Raw genomic sequence first — 22909 nt, forward strand, 5'->3', positions numbered from 1 at the left:
GACAGAGAACACAAAAACAAAAACAACAAAGTTAAGAATCATTGCCCTAGGGGCAGGGCCTCCGTTTTCTTACAGATGCAAGCAATTAAAACACCGGAACTCACTGCAGCCCGAGGGTCCTTTACCACTGGACAACGTGCAACTCTTACAGAAAGTTCTGGTGCCTTTTGACAAGCATAAAAACAAAGGTCTATGGACTAGAAAATGCTAGCGTCTCATAATTATATATATTTCACTTTCTTAAAAAAAGGAAAAATATGTATTGATGGATAATTCCTTTCTAGTCTTCCTTCCACAATGAATGTGGGTATCACATCTGAAATACCACTTTTAAAAACAAGATACGACTACTAAACAAGAATGCATTAATCACTTTGGCCAGTATGAATAGCTGTCTGAGAATAGTCAGTGAGCATGCAGAAAGCAGAATGACTTGAAATATTATATCCAATTAAATCAGATAAACCAAGTCGGCTAACACAGAGGCAAGCCCTCATCAATCTGATTTGCTGGAAGACTCCAAGGCGGTTCTGCACTCAAAAAACATGCCCTGGCTTTCAACGAAGATCACATCAGACTCTCTCAACTCAACTAAGTTTACTTTGAGCCACTTCAAACCTCAAACTTAAACAGAATTTATTAAATAAACACAACCAAGAAAGGAAAGGGAGCCAAGAAACCACAGTAACTCTCGATCCCAGAGGGGGGACACAGGGCTCTAAAGTTAAGTTTCAGTGTCCCACCCTCAACGACCCTAAAGAGGGCATCCGTTTCATCTATTAAAATAGCCATTGTTAGCCCTAAACGAATTTTCTTTACATTCGAATTCAAAATCTGCATGGACACTCCACACAAATATATGATCTTTTGATCCCAGGGTCTGGAATTGTCCCAAGCCTTAAAAGAGCACTTCTCGGCGAGCAAAGAACTTCAGTCTCCAAGGTTCGGCAGGCAAGGAAAACAGTGACTGATTAAACCCTTGCCTCTCCTCACACTTCAAGCCGTCTCCTCTGGAAGTGTTTGAACCCCTGCACAGGAAGCCCGCACGTTTTGCAAAGGCAATACCAGACCAGACCTTTCTTGGAGAAAGGCAGGTCCCCGCTGAACATTTTATTGGGCTTCCTGCACCCGGGCAGTCGAGCGGGCGGATTGCCCCGCCCGGGCCCTGGCGCGCGCCGCCTCACCTGGCGCGGGGTGTCCGGGGGCGCCCCGAGAGCCAGCCACCCACGCCAACGGAAACGCACCTTCGCTACCTCCCGGAGCAAAGTGCGAGCGCGGGACAGGACGAAACAAAACCTGCCTGGGCTTACTCATCAGAGACTCCGCGGGGGGGACGGGGGGTGTTTTCAGGAGACTCCCAGAAAGTTGTGCCCTCCCGGGCTCAGGGAAAAGTACCCAGGGCGCGCGGCGTGGTGGGCAGTCGCCTCCTTCCCTGGGCTCCGGAGGCCAGGTCGGACTGAGAGCGCACTCACCTCGGTGAAGAAGTTATCCATTGTTCCAGCACAGTCCTGGATTTACCCACTGCCGCTCCGGCTCGCGGAAGTCAGCGCCGCTGCGGGTCCGGGGAAACCATGCGTGTCACGGCGCCACTCTTGGGAACGCGCGCCCGCGGGGCTCCCCCGCTGCCATTGCCCCGTCCCTTCCTGTCCTTCTCACCTTTTGTTCGCCCAAACCCAAGTCTCTAACTCGCCCGTCCCGACGGCAGCCTTTGTCTCTTCTTCCTCCAAGTTCCTCACTACTGGGCGCAGCGCTCGCGAGCGGAGAACAGCTGGTGGCACATTCTTCCCCCAAGCGGGGGAGGGCGGCGGGGTGCTGGCGAGCGCGGCCCCCTCCCTCTGCGCTCCGGCCGGGGACCCTCGAGACGGGCAGGAGGACAGCGGGCCGCAAAGTGAGCCGGAGACGCGATCCCCGCGCGAGCGCTCCGGAGGCGAGCAGTCCCGCGCCACGGCTCAGCCAGCTCTCGCCCGCGGGACTGCAGCCCGGCGACCTCGCCCCGCCCTCCCGCACCCGGCCCCGCCCTCCCGCACCCGGCCCCGCCCTCCCGCACCCGGCCCCGCCCTCCCGCACCCGGCCCCGCCCTCCCGCACCCGGCCCCGCCCTCCCGCACCCGGCCCCGCCCTCCCGCACCCGGCCCCGCCCTCCCGCACCCGGCCCCGCCCTCCCGCACCCGGCCCCGCCCTCCCGCACCCGGCCCCGCCCCAGGAGCTTGGCCCTCCGCCAACCCCGCCCGCGCTTCCACACCGTCTGGCCCCGCCGGGGCGGAGCGCCCCGCCCCATTACCACCCAGGCCCCGCCCACTCTGCGCCCCAAGCAGCCGCAGGCTCTGTAGCGGACTCCGGAGGGGGCCGCGTGTTTCTCCAGGTCTCCCCATCTCGGCGTGGGCAGGGGATTCGACTCTGACCTCTGCAGAGAGAGACTAAATATCACTTAGAGGGGAGGGGGAGAAGGAACTAGGGGCCTCTTTTGTGCCTTTGATGTTTAGCAGACCCTGGAACCGGCTCAACACGGATCTCATTAATGCAGCCCGGCAGACGAGCGATCTCGGGGAAGGAAGCGCGGTCAGCGGAGCTGCCCGGGCTGCGGGGCCAGATCAAAGGGGAAGACGGAGGCTAATCAGAATTTCTGGAAGTTGCATTCCCGTGTTGAGTTTCTCTCCTGCAGTCGGGTTTGCATAAGACGTTTGCCTAACAGCGGGGAAATGCAGTTTTGAAACTGGAAGGGGACGTGGCCAATATCACCTTTAAAAATGTGACCCTTTTCCTAAACCTGAAGGAAGCAGAGATGGCAGATGGCACTGAGATGGATGAATGATCAAACCCACCTGGTACTGAGTCCCGTTTCCTCTAGGGCAGTTTTAACTTTATGCTGTGCGAGGGTCACCTGGGGACCTTGTTAGAACGCAGGCTGGAACAATCTGCTTTTCTAACAGGCTTCCAGGTGCCCATCAGATGCTATCTGGTCCTGTGCTGAACGAAGGCTTGTCTGTAACAAGTAGAGAAATTAAGAGTAAACTTTTGTAGCAATGTAATAATACCACGACATCCAAGCACATGATCAGTGGACTCTTTGAACCGAGTATAAACCAGTTTGGGTGTTGTCAGACTCACGTGGTGAGTCACACCTGGCGCCACAGTGTATTGGTACCTGGCGGACTGGGAACAAAAATGGCTGGTTCTTCAGTACAAAAGAGTTGAGATGCTCTCTCCAGGGAATTTGCCAACTGCTACTCAACCTTTAAAACTCAGCTCACAAAGTCACATCTTCCAGGGGAAGGAACCCTTCCCAAAGATGCTACTCCACTCACCCCACCCAAGCTCCCCCTAAGCACTGGGCTAGATGCCCACTCTAGGATTCATTACTAAGACAGTTGGGGAACCTATATAATGTTATAAGGGTCTTTCTCTTGGTGTCCTTCTTATACACAGTTGGGAGAACAGTGGCTCCTTGCGGGAAGGACTGTGCTTTAAAATGAGTATCCCCAGGCTGTCTTACAGCATGAATGAATGAATGAATGAATGAATGAAACATCCTTCTGTAATCCTTATGGGGAAAGTCAAGCATGTTTGTAACTTATGCCAGTCCAGTTCTTCACCGTCAATATCATTGCTCCCACCTCACTTCCCTTTAGATAGAGTCAAGGTGTAAATTAGTTAATATTGTGCAATGTTGTTCTGTTTCACAGGTTTACACGCTTCAGGCTCTGAGCCATTAAAGCTTGTGTCCAAGGTGACAAGGAAAGTGAAGATGGAGTCAGGAGAAATACCAACAATCCCAGGCACCAATCAAAGTGCTTAGTCGAATAGGTCCTGCAACCACTGGTGTTCAGATACTGGAGCAGAACAATTACAGTCATTATGGTATTAATCTGCACACAACATCTCTGCCAGAGAAATTACCAGGGAGATTGTTGAAGTGAGAGTGTGGGTGTGACTTTGTTCCCAGCATCAGCCCAGCCACTGATACGTTAGGCAACCTTGCCATGTCATTTCAGGAGTCACTTTCCATATCGGCTCGTCAGTTATAGCAAATGTACCACACTAATGCAACATGTTAATAATAGGGACAAGTGAGGGTGAGGGGCTAGGAGTCTATGAACACTCTCTGTACTTTTTGCCCAATTTTTATGTAAGCCTAAAACTGTTTTTTTAAAGTCTACTAATTTTTTAAAAGTGATTTTCCTGACAATTAAGAAGATATTGTTAATAATTGGCCCCCAATTTGACTCACAAAGAATCGTGAGCCAGATCCAATATGTAAAGTTTAGATTTTACTGAATCATTTTATTTCTTCAAAAAGCTTACATCATAAGTTAACAGGGTAAAAAAACTTTTTTAAAAAAAAACTTACATCAATGTTTTATAAATGTTGACCCCTAGATCACCTTATCAGTTGCTAAAAAGAAAAAAAAAAAAAACTGACTCCTAATCTCTGTGGCAAATTGATTACCTAAGAATTTGCATTTTTTATTTCTTTACCTGTGGATTATATTGAAAGAATTTGTACCCAGATAACCAGTTCAGAGTTTGCAAATCGCCACTTGAGGTTATCAGAATTCATCAGCTTTTCTGTATATCCCCATATTCTCAAAAAGGAGTAAGATAAGCTGTGGCAGCAAGACTCTTACTTGCTGAACAGCAAAATGCATGTTCTAAATAAGATATCTAACCCTCAAGTATTTGGGTTGAATCAGTTGTTAAAAAGCAGCATGTTAAATTTATAAGGGCTTTGACGGGATTGGACAGAGACTGGGAAGCGTTTTAAATCAATAGATTTCTAAGAATATCCACTCTTGTTACCATTTCTTAAAATTTAAGTGCTTCCTCTGAGAGAGTTGTGCTAACCACTGGACAAAGCAGTTTAGGCTAAAACGATTAAACCCTGCCCTCTGAGAAGTGACAGAGGCACAAGCATGGTAATAATAGGAGGATGAGTGCGTTTCTGTGAGGCAAAGGTCCGTCTCAACTGTCCTACCTGTCTTCCAGAATGACAGAGTATGACATTTTCAAAATAAAACACCCCAAATCTCAAGTTAAATTATCTTATTTAGTGGCATACATTAATCCACAGTCAACAAAATTTTAATACTGATTGGATCATTTCCCCAGTGAAAGGGAGAGTTGCATATGTATAGTTGTGAGTTAAGTAGTAACAATCTTCTGTTTTTGTTTTTGTTTTGTTTTTTTTTTGAGACGGAGTCTCGCTCTGTCGCCCAGGCTGGAGTGCAGTGGCGCAATCTCGGCTCACTGCAAGCTCCGCCTCCCGGGTTCACGCCATTCTCCTGCCTCAGCCTCCCGAGTAGCTGGGACTACAGGCGCCCACAACCGCGCCCGGCTAATTTTTTTGTATTTTTAGTAGAGACGGGGTTTCACCGTGGTCTCGATCTCCTGACCTTGTGATCCGCCCGCCTCGGCCTCCCAAAGTGCTGGGATTACAGGCGTGAGCCACCGCGCCCGGCCCAATCTTCTGTTTTTGTTCTCCACCAACAGTTTGTTTTTAGTTGAAACGGGTTGTCTAATTTCCTTTGTGAATTCAAATTGAGTTCCTTTTGTTGTTGCTGCTGCTGCCATTCCTTGTCTTGATGTGTCTTGGGGTGTAGAGTCTTTTCCATTATCTTTTTTTTTTTTAATTATTATTAAATACTCACCCCTTAATTGCGCCTGTTAGGATAATGGCTTAATTACTAGTTTCAGAAAGGGAAAGTTCTCAAAGTTTCTTTCACACAAATTAGAAGTTAATAACTGACAATTCTAAAGTCCTTTCATGCTTAACTAAACGGCAGTCCATGCTTTGGGCTCACCCTCTTGGATGTTTAAAACATCAAATGTTTTTGTCTTCTCGGACAAACAAAAGGGAATTTTTTTTAATGTGCTTTAAATTTTTACACAAGTGCTTCTTTTATTTCTCATAACTTAGAATTCAGAAATCCTCAAGAGAATTTTTTTCCTGCTGAAATTGAAAACAACTGTAGGTGGTTTCAACAGAACACATTTTGGGGAAAATACCTGAAATGTTTCACATTGTAATAGAATTAAGAACAGAAGAATAAACATAGAACTGAAATGGGGATAAGACACTGGAAGAACTCATTTCTGCCAGCAGTCGTATTTCTCTACAAGATGAGCTAGGGCCAGGATGTCATTCACCTCATCAGAGAGCCTGTGATGGACAGTTAATTCTAACTAAATCCCCATCACTTCAAACTACAGCAAGAATGCCTCCTACAGGTGATATCCTACAAAAATCATGGAGTGTTAGTTTCACAAATTAATCAGTTTTCATGTTTGGGGCTGGTCCTGTTGCGTATAATAAAGATAAAAGTGGCCGGGCGCGGTGGCTCAAGCCTGTAATCCCAGCACTTTGGGAGGCCGAGATGGGCGGATCACGAGGTCAGGAGATCGAAACCATCCTGGCTAACACGGTGAAACCCCGTCTCTACTAAGAAATACAAAAAATAGCCGGGCGAGGTGGCAGCGCCTGTAGTCCCAGCTACTCGGGAGGCTGAGGCCGGAGAATGGCGTGAACCCGGGAGGCGGAGCTTGCAGTGAGCTGAGATCCGGCCACTGCACTCCAGCCTGGGCTACAGAGCGAGACTCCGTCTCAAAAAAAAAAAAAAAAAAAAAAAAAAAAAAAAAAAAGATAAAAGTGGCCGGGCGCGGTGGCTCAAGCCTGTAATCCCAGCACTTTGGGAGGCCGAGACGGGCGGATCACGAGGTCAGGAGATCGAGACCATCCTGGCTAACACGGTGAAACCCCGTCTCTACTAAAAAATACAAAAAAAAAACTAGCCGGGCGCGGTGGCGGGCGCCTGTAGTCCCAACTACTCGGGAGGCTGAGGCCGGAGAATGGCGTGAACCCGGGAGGCGGAGCTTGCAGTGAGCTGAGATCCGGCCACTGCACTCCAGCCTGGGCGGCAGAGCGAGACTCCGTCTCAAAAAAAAAAAAAAAAAAAAAAAGATAAAAGTACAAAAATCCCTGAAACCCTGAAAAGCTCCCTATTGATTAAGCCCACTTGGAGCTGTGTTTGACATCTCGCTTTCTCTCTGGATGTTTTTGTGCTTTTATGACCCTCTCTCTTCCATTACTCCAGGGTGGTTCAGAGACTGACTGTAAAGTTTATCATCTCTCTACCATTATTGTTAATCGCAACATGTTTGCCACTTCCAAACCTTGTGTCCTCCCTTATTCCTCTTGCTTGCATCTTCAGCCTTTCCCGCTCAGTAGCCAAGCCAATAAACACGATTGTGTCGGCTCTGTTTGAAAACAGCTGCTCGTTAACCCAATTGCTCTCTGAACTACTGGACCATCTCTCTTCAAATGCCCAACTTTTCGCTGCTGTACTTCATCCTCCAAGCAATCAACCCTTAAACCCCTCATGATCTGATTTTTGTTCCCCACCCTACTCTCTTGAAAGTCACTGTAACCTCAGATCATCAAATTCAACAGCCTGTTCTCCAATTTCACTCTCCTTGCCATCCCCTCTTTAAAAATTCTCTAACTTCTTAGCTTCAGGGCAAGCTTCATAGGTGTGCAACCCATATAGTTAACTGCACAGAGCCCTAAGCTCCTCAGGCATGGTTTAATATTCTGTTGTTCCTATCTTCAAATTATTTTATGTATTTATTTACTTATTTTTTTGTTAGGCATCAGATGACAGCAAATACAACTTTTTCTTAATAGGATGAATGAAGAACTAGTATTTGATAGCACAACAGGGTGACTATAGCAACAATAATTTATTGCATATTTTTAAATAACTGAAAGGGTGGAATTATAATGTCCATAACACAAAGAAAAGATAAATCCTTGAGGCGATGAATACCCTGATCACAATTACAAATAATGCAATTATTACATATTGTATGCCTGAATCCACACATTACATGTACCCCCTAAATATATGCATTATGTACTGATAATAATTAAAAATGAAAATAATTGCCAGGCGTGGTGGCTCATGCCTATAATCCCAGCACTTTGGGAGGCCGAGGCGGGTGGATCACAAGGTAGGAAAATCGAGACCATCCTGACTAACACAATTAAACCCCATCTCTACTAAAAACACAAAAAATTAGCTGGGTGCCTGTAGTCCCAGCTACTTGAGACGCTGAGGCAGGAGAATGGCGTGAACCCTGGAGGCAGAGCTTGCAGTGAGCCGAGTTTACACCACTGCACTCCAGCCTGGGTGACACAGCGAGACTCAGTCTCGAAAATAAATAAATACATACATACATACATACATTATTTTATTTTATTTTCTTGAGACCAAGTTTCACTCCTGTCGCCCAAGCTGGAGTGCAATGGCGTGATCTCCACTCACTGCAGCCTCTGCCTCCTGGGTTCAAGTGATTCTCCTGCCTCAGACTTCTGAGTAGCTGGAACTACAGGCGCCTGCCACCACGCCCAGTTAATTATTTGTATTTTTAGTAGAGACAGGGTTTCACCATGTTAGCCAGGCTGATCTCAAATTCCTGACCTCGGGTGATCCACCTGCCTCGGCCTCCCAAAGTGCTGGGATTACAGGCATGAGCCACCGTGACTGGCCTGAAAAGTTTTCAATATGTATATTTACATTATTTAAAAATATAAAACACTTCATGAAATTATGCGTCATCCTTGAGCAGGGGCCATGCTCATCTTCTCTGTCTTGCTTTAATTTTAGTATATATGCTGCCGAAGTGAGCACAAAAGAATTTTTATTTTAGAGACAGAGGGTACAGTGGCACAATCATAGCTGACTGCAACCTTGAACTCCTGGCCTCAAGAGATCCTCCCACCTTGGCCTCCCAAAACACTGGGATTACAGGTGTGGAGCCACTGCAATGGCCATTAATTTTTTTTTTTTTTTTTTAAATGAGACTGAGTCTCACTCTGTCACCCAGGCAGGAATGCAGTGGCATGATCTCCGCTTACTGCAACCACCTCCACCCCCTGGGTTCAAGCGATTCTTATGCCTCAGCCTCCCAAGTAGCTAGGATTACAGGCACGTGCCACTATGCCCATCTAATTTCTGTATTTTTACTAGAGATGAGGTTTTACCATGTTGGCCGGGCTGCTCTCGAACTCCTGACCTCAAGTGATCCACTCGCCTCGGCCTCCCAAAGTGCTGGGATTACAGGCATGAGCCACCACACCCAGCCTAATATATATATATTTTTTGTTTTGCTTTGTTTTGTTTTGTTTTGAGACGGAGCTTTGCTCTGTCGCCCAGGCTAGAGTGCAATGGTGTGATCTTGGCTCATTGCACCCTCCGCCTCCTGGGTTCAAGTGACTCTCCTGCCTCAGTCTCCCGAGTAGCTGGGACGACAGGCACATGCCACAACGCCCGGCTAATTTTTTGTATTTTTAATAGAGACGGGAGTTTTGTTAATAAGGATTGTCTCGATCTCCTGACCTCATGAGCTGCCCACCTCAACCTCCCAAAGTGCTGGGATTACAGGCTTGCGTCACCGCGCCTGGCATTTTTTTTTTTTTTTTTCGAGACGGAGACTGGTTCTGTGGCCCAGGCTGGAGTGCAGTGGCACAGTCTTGGCTCACTGCAAGCTCCGCCTCCCGGGTTCACGCCATTCTCCTGCCTCAGCCTCCCGAGTAGCTGGGACTACAGGCGCCCGCCATCATGTCCGGCTAATTTTTTCTATTTTTAGTAGAGTCGGGGTTTCACCGTGTTAGCCAGGATGATCTCGATCTGCTGACCTTGTGATCCGCCCGCCTCGGCCTCCCAAAGTGCTGGGATTACAGGTGTGAGCCGCTGCGCCCAGCCTGTTTTATTTTTGTTTTTTTGTTTTTTTGTTTTTTTCCCCAGACAGAATTTTACTCATTGCCCAGGCTGAAGTGCAAGGGTGCGCAATCTCGGCTCACTGCAACCTCCCCAGTTCAAACAGTTCTCCTGCCTCAGCCTCCCGAGTAGCTGGGATTACAGGCGCCCGCCACCACGCCAGGCTAATTTTTTGTATTTTTAGTAGAGATGGGTTTGCGCCATGTTGCCCAGGCTGGTCTCCAACTCCTAACCTGGTGATCCCCCTGCCTCAGCCTCCCAAAGTGCTGGGATTACAGGCATGAGCCACTATGCCCAGCCAATATTCTTAATAGTTGTTGAACAAAGGGCTCTGCCTTTTCATTTTGCACAGGGTGCCACAAATCATGAAGCTGGTTCTTTTTAGCTTTTGTGACCTTCCATTTGTTTGGCTCTCCCACCTCTTTGACCACTTTCTCCCCCTTGCAGGCTCCTCTTCTCCTTCTCCCTCCGAAGTATGATGGATCCCGAGCACGTGTTCTTCCCCCCCATTCTTATGTTCTCACCATTAATTCTCTGTACTTCACCTGCCATATCTTCATAAATGATCCCCAAATCTATAACTCAAGCTGTAAGAAGTCCCAGCCACAGGCCAGGCACAGTGGCTCATCCCTGTAATCCTAGCACTTTGGGAGACTGAGGCAGGTGGATTGCTTGAGCTTAGCAGTTTGAGACTAGCTTGGGCAACAAAGAAAAACGCCATCTCTGCAACAACAACAGCAACAACAAAATTAGCTAGGTGTGGTGGCGCATGCCTGTTAGTCCCAGCTACTTGGGAGGATCACTTGAGCCTGGGAGTTGGAGGTTGCAGTAAGTGGAGATAGCACCACTGCATTCTAGCCTGGGCCACAGAGCCAGACCCTGTCTCAAAAAAAAAAAAAAAAAAAAAGAAGGAAAAAGAAAAGAAGAAGAACAAGAAGAAGAAATCCCAACTACATTTCCAACCCCTTTGTTGAATTTTTCCTAGTGAGGTTCTTCTCACACTTCAAAACCTTCACTCTCCCATCAGCTTCTATCAACTTCCCTATATTTATTAATGGAATAGTCGTAATTCAGTCACCGTAATGAGAGGGTATCTGTCTTTCAGAGCTGCCATAAATATTTTGATGATCTTATACACAGGCAAGTCTATCCCCATCAAAGCCTTCCTTGCTGTATATATGTGACTTCGGTTTTATTGATCAATACCCTCATTCATGGGTTTAATCTAGAAAACAAACTATGAGGAGACCAGGGAGACTCAGAGCATCAGTTTCAGTGGCTCAGGTCATGGCAGAGGTATGTTCTCATAGTTTTTAAAATCAAATTATGTACATCTCCAGGGATCCCACCCACCCAAAGGGAAGCAATACAAAACAAAACAAAAATAATATGCACTGAAGAGCGATACAAAACAAGAGGCTGGCCATCCAAGAAAGTTGGGACTAAGATTCATGGGGTTCATCACAGGGCCAATTTTATGCAAACTCTTGTTAGTGAGGCTTTGTTTTCCCCACTGAAAATTGCCTGAAATCACCACTATTAATTTTGCTTCTGGAATGCGTTGAGAATATTTTTGGATTTTTTATTTCCAGAGCTTCCATCAAATGCAAGTGTGTGCTGCTAAAGTATTAGGAAAAATCGGTTAAGTGCACAGAGTTGTTTATATAAGAATATCCAGGATAAAATTGTTTAGAAAAGTTAAAAACCTGGCTGAGCGCGGTAGCTCACGCCTGTAATCCCAGCACTTTGGGAGGCCAGGACAGGCAGATCACCTGAGGGTCAGAAGTTGGAGACCAGCCTAGCCAACATGGTAAAACCCCGTCTCTACTAAAAATACCAAAAAAATTTGCTGGGCCTGGTGGCGCGTGCCAGTAATCCCAGCTACCCGAGAGGCTAGGGCAGGAGAATTGCTTGAACCCAGGAGGCAGAGGTTACAGTGAGCCGAGATCGCACCTTTGCACTCCGGCTTGGGCGACGAGTGAAATTCTGTCTCAAAAAAAAGAAAGAAAGAAAAAAGAAAAGTTAAAAACCTGGACACAACCTAAAAGCCTCTCAGAAGGAGATTGGTTAAGCAAACTATGGTAAATGTGCATAGTGACATACTCTTTGTGTTAGTTGTCTGTTTTTGCATAACAAGCCACCTAAAACTAAGTGGCTGAAGACAATGACTTGTTATTTCTCACAATTCTGTGGCTTGATGGGGCTTGACCTCTGTGCTGTTATCTGGGCTCTCTCGGGTGACTTCTGTCAGTTAGCTGCTTGGCTGTGTCTTGTGATCTAGGATGGCCTCTCACACAGGCACAGGAGCTCACGGGGATGCTTGGATAGCTGGTTCACTCTCTCCACGTGGCCTTTCTTTACACCACGACAGTCTCAGGAGTGCATTAGGGTGACAGCAAAAGCTGCAAGACCTTTTGAGAACTTGTGCAGTTGCTTCTGCCATATTTAATTGGTCAAAACCTGACATAAAGCCAGCCCAGACCCCAGACCTCAGACCCCAGACTCTTTTTTCTTTTTCTTTTTTTTTTGAGACAGGTTCTCACCCTGTCACCCAGGCTGGAGTACAGTGGCCTTCCGGGTTCAAGCGATTCTCCTGCCTTAGTCCACCATGCCTGGCTAATTTTTCTTTTTTTTTTTTCTTTTTTGTATTTTTAGTAAAGACAGTGTTGCACCGTGTTGGCCAGGATGGTCTCGAACTCCTGACTCAAGCAATCTGCCTGCTTTGGCCTTCCAAAGTGCTGTGATTTCAGGCGTGAGCCACGGTGCTTGGCCCAGATCCCAGACTCTCTTGATGGAAGGAATTGCAAGGAATCTGTGGCTACTGAGGGGAGAGGGAAGGGTAAAATTCACATAACTCCAAATTTACCATTCTCAAGTGTACCATTCAGTGGCATTTGGTACATTCACAGTGTTGTACAAGCATCACCACTCTCTAGTTCTAGAATATTTTCATCCTTCCAAGAGTAAACCAATGCTTGTTACTTCTCTGATTCCTGTCAACCCCTAGCCTCCATTAACCACTCATTTGCTTTCTGTCTTTGTGGATTTGCCTATTCTGGATATTTCATGTGAATGGAATCATGCAATAGGTGACCTTTTAAACTGGCTTCTTTCGTTCAGTATAGTGTTTGCAAGGTTCATCCATGTTGTAACTTCATTCCTTTTTATTGCCTGAGTAATAGTCCATTATATCAAGCTTGTCCAACCTGTGACCCAAGATGGCTTTGAATACCGCCCAACAAAAATTTGTAAACTTTCCTAAAACATTATGAGATTTTTTTTTGCAATTTTTTTTAACTCATCAGCTATATCGTTAGTGTATTTTATGTGTGACCCTAGACAATTTTTTCTTCCAGTGCAGCCCAAGGAAGCCAAAAGATTGGATACCCTTGCATTATATGAATATAACTCATTTTTAAAATCCATTCATCAGTTGATGGACATTTGGGTTGTTTTCCCTTTGGGGCTACTGTCAATAGTGCTATTATGAACATTCATGTACCTGTTTTCAATTATTTGGGGAATATACTTAGAGGTGGAATTGCTGAATTACATGGTAATTCTATGTTTAACTTTTTGAAGAACTGCCGGACTGTTTTCCATTGTGGCCTTTTTTTTTTTTTTTTCTTTCCTGAGACGGCGTCTCCCTCTGTCACCCAGGCTGGAGTGCAGTGGCCGGATCTCAGCTCACTGCAAGCTCTGCCTCCCAGGTTTATGCCATTCTCCTGCCTCAGCCTCCCGAGTAGCTGGGACTACAGGTGCCCTCCCCCTCGCCCAGCTAGTTTTTTGTATTTTTTAGTAGAGACGGGGTTTCACCTTGTTAGCCAGGATGGTCTCGAGCTCCTGACCTCGTGATCCGCCCGTCTTGGCCTCCCAAAGTGCAGGGATTACAGGCTTGAGCCACCACGCCCGGCCTCAAGACTGTTTTTCACTCTGATGGCAGAGTTGAGTAGTTGCAACAGAGACCATATGGCCTTCAAAGTCTAACAAGTATTTATTGTCTCTTCATTTAAGAAGAGGTGTGCTGATCCCCGGTTACTTGTTTATAGTGTTTTCATGTGACATGGTTTGAACCTGTATCTCCAACCAAATCTTATGTCAAATTGTAATCTCCAGTGTTGGAGGTGGGGCCTGGTGGGGTGATTGGATCATAGGGGCAGATTTTCCCCTGGTACTGTGTTGAGATAGTGAGTGAGGTCTTGTGATATCAGGTTGTTTAAAAGTGTGTGACAAAGGCCAAGCATGGTGGCTCACTCTTGTAATCCCAGCACTTTGGGAGGCCGAGGTGGGTGGATCATGAGGTCAAGACTTCCAGACCAGTCTGGCCAACACAGTGAAACCCCGTCTCTACTAAAAATACAAAAATTAGGTTGGTGTGGTGGCAGGTGCCTGTAATCCCAGCTACTCAGGAGGCTGAGGCAGGAGAATCGCTTGAACCCGGGTAGTGGAGGTTGGAGTGAGCCAAGATCGCGCCACTGCACTCCAGCCTGGGTGACACAGCTAGACTCCATCTTGGGCGGTAGAGGGGGAAGTGTATGGCACAGGCCAGGTGCAGTGGCTCATGCCTGCAATCCCAGCACTTTGGGATGCTGAGGCAAGCCGATCACTTGAGGTCAGGAGTTCAAAACTAACCTGGCCAACATGGTGAAACTTCACGTCTACTAAAAATACAAAAATTAACCAGATGCGGTGGCACATGCCTGTAATTCCCAGCTACTCAGGAGGCTGAGGCAGGAGAATTGCTTGAAACCAGGAGGCAGAGGTTTCAGTGAGCCAAGATCGCACCTACTGCACTCCAGCCTGGGCAAGAGAGTGAGACTCTGTCTCAAAAAAAAAAAAAAAAAAAAAGAAAAGTGTGTGCCATGTCATGTACCCCGTCCACCTTGGTCCTGCTCCTGCCATGTAAGACACCTGCTCCTGCTTTGCCTTCCTGGGTAAAAGCTCTCTGAGGCCTCCCCAGAAGTAGATGCTGCCATGCTTCCTGTACAGCCTGTAGAACCCTGAGCCAATTAAACCTCTTTTCTTGGCCGGGCACGGTGGCTCACGCCTATAATCCCAGCACTTTGGGAGGCCAAGGTGGGCAGATCACCTGAGGTGGGCAGATCACCCAAGGTCAGGAGTTCGAGACCAGCCTCGCCAACATGGTGAAACCCCATCTCTACTAAAAAATACAAAAATTAGCCGGGCATGGTGGCACATGCCTATAGTCCCAGCTACTCGGGAGGCTGAGGCAGGAGAATTGCTTGAACTCAGGAGGTAGAGGTTGCAGTGAGCCGAGATCGTGCCACTGCACTCCAGCCTGGGCAATAAGAGTGAGACTCTATCTCAAAAAAATAAATAAATAAAATAAACTCTTTCTGTATAAATTACCCAGTCTCAGGTATTTCTTCATAGCAGTGCAAGAACAGACAAATACACTGTGTTTATTGTCAGGGAAGTATAATTGTGTTTATTGTCAGGGAAATGTAATAGGGAAAAGTTAGGAAGTCAGCTCCTTGAGAGCAGAAAATTTGTCTGTTTTATTCTCTACTGTGTCCTTGGCACCCACAATGCCTGTGGCTATTATATAAATAAAAGAGTGGGAACAAAGGGATGACAGCATTGTCAACTGAAAGACTTGAGTGCAAATCTAAGAATACTACTCCTGCTCCTAGTATTACTATTCATTATAAAGGCTGCAGTATATATATGTGTTTGTGTGTGTGTGTGTGTGTGTGTGTATATATATATATACACATATATATACACACACACTTTTTTTTTTTGAGACAGAGTCTCACTTTGTTGCCCAGGCTGGAGTGCAGTGGCACTATCCCAGCTCACTGCAACCACCGCCTCCTGGGTTCCTGAGTAGCTGGGATTACAGGCATGTGCCACCACGCCCAGGTAATTTTTTGTGTTTTTAGTAGAGACAGGGTTTCACCATGTTGGCCAGGCTGGTCTCGAACTCCTGATCTAAAGCAATCTGCCCATCTCGGCCTCCCAAAATGCTGTGATGACAGATGTGAGCCACCGCACCAGGCCAAGGCTACAGTATGTTAAGAAGAGCTAGCATTGCGCCAGGCACTGCTCTGCATGCTTCTCTTGCATTACATTCTTATTATTTTCTTTTGTGAGATGGAGTCTCACTCTGTCACCCAGGCTGGAGTGCAGTGACGTGATCTCGGCTCACTGCAAGCCCCACCTCCCGGGTTCATGCTATTCTCCTGCCTCAGCCTCCTGAGTAGCTGGGACTACAGGCACACACCACTACACCTGGCTAATTTTTTTGTATTCTTAGTAGAGACGGGGTTTCACCATGTTAGCCAGGATGGTCTCGATCTCCTGACCTTGTGATCCACCCACCTCGGCCTCCCAAAGTGGTGGGATTACAGGTGTGAGCCACCGCGCCCGGCCTGTATCATATTCTTTCAAGTTCATGTCAGCCCAGTGAGGGAGGTTTCATTCTACCCATTTTATACATGGGGAAACCTCCACTCACAGAATTCAAGTTCATTTTCCAAGATCCCACTGTTGACCTATGGCCTATAGCTCCATGAGGTTTCTCAAGCTACCCTCTTTCTTCTGCCCCGTCTTGCCTGGAAAGGACATAAACTTCAGTGTAAGACAGAACTAGGTTCAAAATCAGACTTCCCAGCTCTGCAACTCAGTCCTTGGCACTTTGTTTACTGTAAAGCTGGGAAATTACCTCCACCTATTTCTCAGCATCTTGAGGATTAGATCAGACAGGTAAAACTCTTCAAGGCAGTGCCTGCCACATAGTGGATGCACAAAAATATCAGTTCCCAGACAGAAGCAGTGGCTCATGCCTGTAATCCCAGCACTTTGGGAAGCTGAAGTGGGCAGATTACTTGAGTCCAGGAGTTCAGCACCAGCCTGGGCAACAAAGCAAGACCCTGTCTCTACCGAAAAAATAAAAATAAAAATAAAAATTAGTGAAGAGGCAGAGATGTAAGAATTGCTTGAGCCCAGGAGTTTTAGGCTGCAGTAAGTTATGATCGCGCCACTGCACTCCAGCCTGGGTGACAGAGCAAGACCTAATCTCAAAAAAGAAAAAAAAGAAAAAAGAAAAAAAGAAAAACTATTTGCTCTTTGTTAGGACAATGACTAGGACAAGTTTCACTGGGTCCAAGGTTTGCGTTCTGCCTGCTGGGGGCAGGGTGCATTGAGGCAGCCCGCCTGCCGGGGGAAGCAGGTGAATTTGTGTCTTTGTAGCTGGGACCACTCTCACCTGGGCTGGAAACCTTTCCCCGCCACAGCTTTCTTTTTTTGACCCTGTCCACTTACCTTGGTTGGAAACAACTCCACGCCTCTTCAACCCTTGAGCCATAGAGTTCTGCTGAGACTCATTCTGCCTCCACCCTCCCATTCCAAGCTCCCTGGTTCCAGACACTGCCCCAGAACAAACAGAGAAATGTGAACAGAAAGCAAAGCCCAGCAAACCATAAAACTACCTCTGGTCTTGGCGCTGGCATTTGAATAAGTGCAGAGAATGATGTAAATGGGAAAAGTCCTGATGAGTTTTGCAGGAATCTTAAAATATTAAGAATGTAATAGGCCGGGCGTGGTGGCTCAAGCCTGTAATCCCAGCACTTTGGGAGGCCGAGGCGGGCGGATCACAAGGTCAGGAGATCGAGACCATCCTGGCTAACACGGTGAAACCCCGTCTCTACTAAAAAATACAAAAAACTAGCCGGGCGAGGTGGCGGGCACCTGTAGTCCCAGCTACTCAGGAGGCTGAGGCAGGAGAATGGCCTAAACCCGGGAGGCGGAGCTTGCAGTGAGCCGAGATCCGGCCACTGCACTTCAGCCTGGGCGACAGAGCAAGACTCCGTCTCAAAAAATAAAAAAAAAAAAGTAATAAATTTTATGTCACCAGAAAACAGACAAGAGTGGGGTAGGGGAGGTAGGGGAGTTGGGGGGACACGGGGCAGGGCCAGGGGTTGTGGGAAGAGTAACTGGGTAATACGTTAGGGGTTCCAAATTAGTCACTGGGTTCTTTGAATTAAGCAAGAAAAACCAACCCTGGCAAACTTAAGAGGGGAAATGAATTTACTTTAAAAAATTTATTATTATTTTATTTAGCCAAGTGAGACTCAAGGGGAAATGAATTTACATGTGGCGTATTGGGTAACTTGTAGAATCCAAGAGTAGAAACTTCCTCTTCCAGCACCACGTGGCATTACTTAGTAGCATTTCTTCCCCCATGCACCTCAATAGCCTCGGTATGACCACTAGGCATCCTTTAAAGTTCATATATGGCACTTTGGTAGGCTGTGGCGGGCAGATTACTTTTTTTTTTTTTTTTTTTTTTGAGACGGAGTCTCGCTCTGTAGCCCAGGCTGGAGTGCAGTGGCCGGATCTCAGCTCACTGCAAGCTCTGCCTCCTGGGTTCACGCCATTCTCCGGCCTCAGCCTCCCGAGTAGCTGGGACTACAGGCGCTGCCACCTCGCCCGGCTATTTTTTGTATTTCTTAGTAGAGACGGGGTTTCACCGTGTTAGCCAGGATGGTCTCGATCTCCTGACCTCGTGATCCGCCCATCTCGGCCTCCCAAAGTGCTGGGATTACAGGCTTGAGCCACCGCGCCCGGCCCAGATTACTTTAGGTCAGGAATTCGAGACCAGCCTGGCCAATATGGTGAAACCTCGTTTCTACTAAAAATACAAAATTTAACCGGGCATGGTGGCAGGCGCCTGTAATCCCAAGTACTCAGGAGGCTGAGGCAGGAGAATCGCTAGAACCCGAAGGTGGAGGTTGCAGTGAGCTGAGATAGTGCCATTGCACTACAGCCTGGCAACAGAGTGAGACTCTGTCTCAAAAAAATACATAAAAATAAAATTCATATATGTGCACATATGTCCAAATTAAGGGACATTCTACAAAATGCCTGACTAGTATTCCTCACATTGTCAAGGTCATTGAAAATAAGAAAGGGGCTGAGCACAGTGGCTCACACCTGTAATCCCAGCACTTTGGGAGGCTGAGGCAGGTGTAACACGAGGTCAGGAGATCAAAACCATCCTGGCCAACATGGTGAAACCCCATCTCTACTAAAAATAAAAAATTAGCTGGTTGTGATGGCACGCGCTTGTAGTCCCAGCTACTCAGGAGGCTGAGGCAGGAGAATCACTTGAACCTGGGAGGCAGAGGTTGCAGTGAGCCGAGATCGCGCCATTGCACTCCAGCCTGGCGACAGAGTAAGACTCTGTCAAAAAAAAAAAAAAAAAAAAAAAAAGAGAAAGAAAGAAAGGAAAGGTAAGGAAGAAGGATCGAGAAACTGTCACATACTAAGGAAGGTAAGGAGACCTGATGACTAAATGTACGGTGGGATCTTGGAACAGAAAAAGGACATTTATGGAAAACTAATGGAATCTGAGTGCAGTCTAGGGATTAGCTCTTGGTGATGTACCCATGTCAGTTTCTCAGTTTTGACAAATGGTCCAAGGAAATGTAGGATGTCAATACAATACAAGGAACTCTCTGTACTATCTTTGCCACTTTTCTGTAAATCAAAAATTGTTCCTCCAAAGAGTGTCCTTAAAGACATTATAAATCAGCTCAGAAGAAGGTAAGGGAAATCCACAAAAGCCCCAAAGGAAGTCAAGGCAAAACCCCAAATAGCAAGTGATTCCCCAGCGAATGAGGAACAGGAACCCAGGTCTCAGTCACTGCTGAGATTCTTGCCTGAAGCAGGAACCCTCAAGGAGCTACACCCTCAGAAATTCACAGCACTGAAAAATCCCCATCTCTTGTCAAACGTCCTGACAAAAAAACTTGTCAATGTAGGCCTTGATTTGGTGTGAAAAGTGGAATCTCCCCTGAGAATTCATAAACTCATAAACAGGAGCACAGTTTATTCTATTTTTGTTTTGTTTTGTTTTTGTTGTGTTTTGAGACAGGGTCTCACTCTGCTGTCCAGGCTGGAGTGCAGTAGTGCAATCACTGCTTACTGCTTATTGCAGCATTGACCTCCTGGGCTCAAGTGATTCTCCCACGTCAGCCTCCCAAGTAGCTGGGACCAGAGGCGTGCACCACTGCACTTGGATTTATTTTTTAATTTTTTGTAGAGACAGGGTCTCCCTATGTTGCCCAGGCTGGCCTCAAAATCCTGGTCTCAAGCAATCTTCCTACCTCGGCCTCCCAAACTGCTGGGATTACAGGCAACAGCCTGTTTTAAAAATCCTGATTTAGAGCTTTAATTTATAGTATCTGTTATGGCCTGAATTATGTCCCCCTCCAAATTCATATGTTTAAGCCTTAACACCTAGTACCTCAAAATGTCACTGGATTTGCAGATAGGGTCTGCAAAGAGATAACGAGGTTACAAAAAGGCTGTTAGGGTAGGCCCCAATCCAATCTGATCGCTGTTCCTATAAGAAGAGGAGATTTGGCCGGGCACAGTGGCTCAAGCCTGTAATCCCAGCACTTTGGGAGGCCAAGACGGGCGGATCACGAGGTCAGGAGATCAATACCATACTGGTTAACCCGGTGAAACCCCGTCTCTACTAAAAAATACAAAAAACTAGCCAGGCGAGGTGGCAGGCGCCTGTAGTCCCAGCTACACTGGAGGCTGAGGCAGGAGAATGGCATAAACCCTGGAGGCGGAGCTTGCAGTGAGCTGAGATCCGGCCACTGCACTCCAGCCTGGGCCACGGAAAAAGAAGAGGAGATTTGGCCAGCCGCGATGGCTCACGCCTGTAATCCCAGCACTTTGGGAGGCTGACGGGGGCGGATCATGAGGTCAGGAGTTTGAGACCAGCCTGACCAACATGGTGAAACCCTGTCTCTACTAAAAATACAAAAATTAGCCAGGTGTGGGGGCGTGCACCTGTAATCCCAGCTACTCAGGAGGCTGAGACAGGAGAATTCCTTGAACCCAGGAGGTAGAGGCTGCAGTGAGCCGAGATCGCACCATTGCACTCCAGCCTGGGCGACAGAGTGACACTCTGTCTCAGGGAAAAAAAGAAGGGGCGGTGATTCGGACACACGAAGAGATGTGACAGATGCTCACACACCAGAGGCCATATGAGGATGCAGTGAGAAGGTGTGCAATGAGAGCGCAAGCCCCCGAGAGAGACCACAGGAGAAACTAAGCCCACCAACTCCTTGATCTCGGACTTCCAGCCTCCACAACTATGAGAAAATAAACGTCTGTTGTCTACGCCATCCAGTCTGTGGTATTTTGTCATGACAGTCCCAGCAAACTAATATACTACCCGAATGTCCCAGGAAAACCCAAGCAAAAAAAAAGAAAAAGAAAAAAAAAAGAAAGCAATAATTTTAAGCACATACCCATAGGTAGAGCTGTCAAACCCTCTGGGGAAGAATTCACCCTCATCCCAACGGCCTGGGGATTCTCAGAGGCATTAACACACAATAAAACAGAAAACTCTAACATCGGGGCTTAAATAGCAGAAGCTTATTCTTCTCTCATTAAAGTAACGTACTGAGCCAGCTAGGGTGGGTGCAGGGGCTTCACGGCTCTTGGGACTGCTGGGTCCTTTATTTTCTCTGAAGCTTACTGGAATGGGTTTAAGAGACATTGGAAGAAGAGGACTGAACAGCATTAAGCGCAGACTTGCTAGGAGTTGGTTAGAAAGGAAACTAGAGAGAAAAGTAATGACAAAAGAAAGGTTATCTTTTAAGAAGGAGAGGCTGGGCGCGGGGTCTCACACCTGTAATCCCAGCACCTTGGGAGGCTGAGGCAGGAAGATAAATTGAGGTCAGGAGTTCAAGACAAGCCTGGCGGCCGGGCGCGGTGGCTCAAGCCTGTAATCCCAGCACTTTGGGAGGCCGAGACGGGCGGATCACGAGGTCAGGAGATCGAGACCATCCTGGCTAACACGGTGAAACCCCGTCTCTACTAAAAATACAAGAAAATTAGCCGGGCGAGATGGCGGGCGCCTGTAGTCCCAGCTACTCGGGAGGCTGAGGCAGGAGAATGGCGTGAACCCGGCGGGGTGGAGCTTGCAGTGAGCCGAGATCGGGCCACTGCACTCCAGCCTGGGGCACAGAGCAAGACTCCGTCTCAAAAAAAAAAAAAAAAAAAAAGACAAGCCTGGCCAACATGGTGAAATCCCATCTCTACTAAAAAATACAAAAATTAGCCGGGCGTGTTAGCGTGCACCGTAGTCCCAGCTACTTGGGAGGCTGAGGCACAAGAATCGCTTGAACCGGGAGGTGGAGGTTGCAGTGAGCCGAGATCATGCCACTGCACTCCAGTTTGGGCAACAGAGCGAAACTCTGTCTCAAAAATAAAATAAAATACAATTTTATTATTTCAAAGGGGAACCCATCCATGTTTGGGTGCTTATGGGAATGGACAAGTTGAAAGGGGAAAGTGGGTAGACAGAGAGGAGAAAAGCATGCATGGAGGGATGCCTTTGAGTTGTCAGGAAGAGGAGATTTGGTATCCAGATTGCACAGTGTGTGACCTGACTAGGGAAGAGGATGTCAGAGAGGCAAAGAGCACCCCTAGCTTTGGAGGTGGTGAGAGGTGAAGCCAGCTGGACTTTCTGGGTCGAATGGGGACTTGGAGAACTTTTCTGTCTAGCTAAAGGGTTGTAAATTCAGCAATCAGCACTCTGTGTCTAGCTCAAGGATTGTAAATGCACCAATCAGCACTCTGTCTAGCTAAAGGATTGTAAATGCACCAATCAGCGCTCTGTAAAAATGCACCAATCAGCGCTCTGTGTCTAGCTAAAGGATTGTAAATACACCAATCAGCATTCTGTAAAAATGCACCATTCAGTGCTCTGTGTCTAGCTACAAGATTGTAAATGCACCAATCAGCACTCTGCAAAAATGCACCATTCAGCACGCTGTGTCTAGCTAAAGGATTGTAAATGCACCAATCAGCACTCTGTAAAATGGACCAATCAGCACTCTGTAAAATGGACCAATCAGCAGGACATGGGCAGGGCTAAATAGGGGAATAAAAGCTGGCTACCAGAGCCAGCACCAGTAACCCACTCAGGTCCCCTTTCCCTCTGTGGAAGCTTTGTTCTTTCACTCTTCACAATAAACCTTGCTGCTGCTCACTCTTTGGGTCTGCACCATCTTTAAGAGCTATAACACTTGCTACGGAGGTCAGCTTCATTCTTGAAGTCAGTGAGACCACTAACCCACCGGAAGG

General features: G+C 47.2%; 1 protein-coding gene and 1 non-coding gene across 6 annotated transcripts in view; both read right to left on the reverse strand.

Annotated features, from left to right (window-relative positions):
• The window catches only part of MYO10 (myosin X), a 274170-nt gene extending 272208 nt beyond the window's left edge, over positions 1-1962 (reverse strand). For 3 of the 5 annotated variants that reach the window (XM_015451227.4, XM_073993165.1, XM_005556615.4), the window contains exon 1: positions 1473-1962. In XM_015451227.4, the coding sequence (XP_015306713.3) occupies positions 1473-1493 (21 nt within the window). In that variant the 5' untranslated portion in view covers positions 1494-1962. The remainder of the gene's footprint in view (positions 1-1472) is intronic. The other 2 variants (XM_065546109.1, XM_073993164.1) reach the window with 1 other exon arrangement.
• A 6614-nt stretch (positions 1963-8576) lies between these two features.
• LOC123574180 (U6 spliceosomal RNA) lies at positions 8577-8683 on the reverse strand. The gene has a single exon (XR_006699078.2). It is a non-coding gene; the product is annotated as a U6 spliceosomal RNA (small nuclear RNA).
• Positions 8684-22909: the final 14226 nt, after the last annotated feature.

This window comes from Macaca fascicularis, chromosome 6 (assembly GCF_037993035.2).
Source record: "Macaca fascicularis isolate 582-1 chromosome 6, T2T-MFA8v1.1".
NCBI lineage: Eukaryota > Metazoa > Chordata > Mammalia > Primates > Cercopithecidae > Macaca > Macaca fascicularis.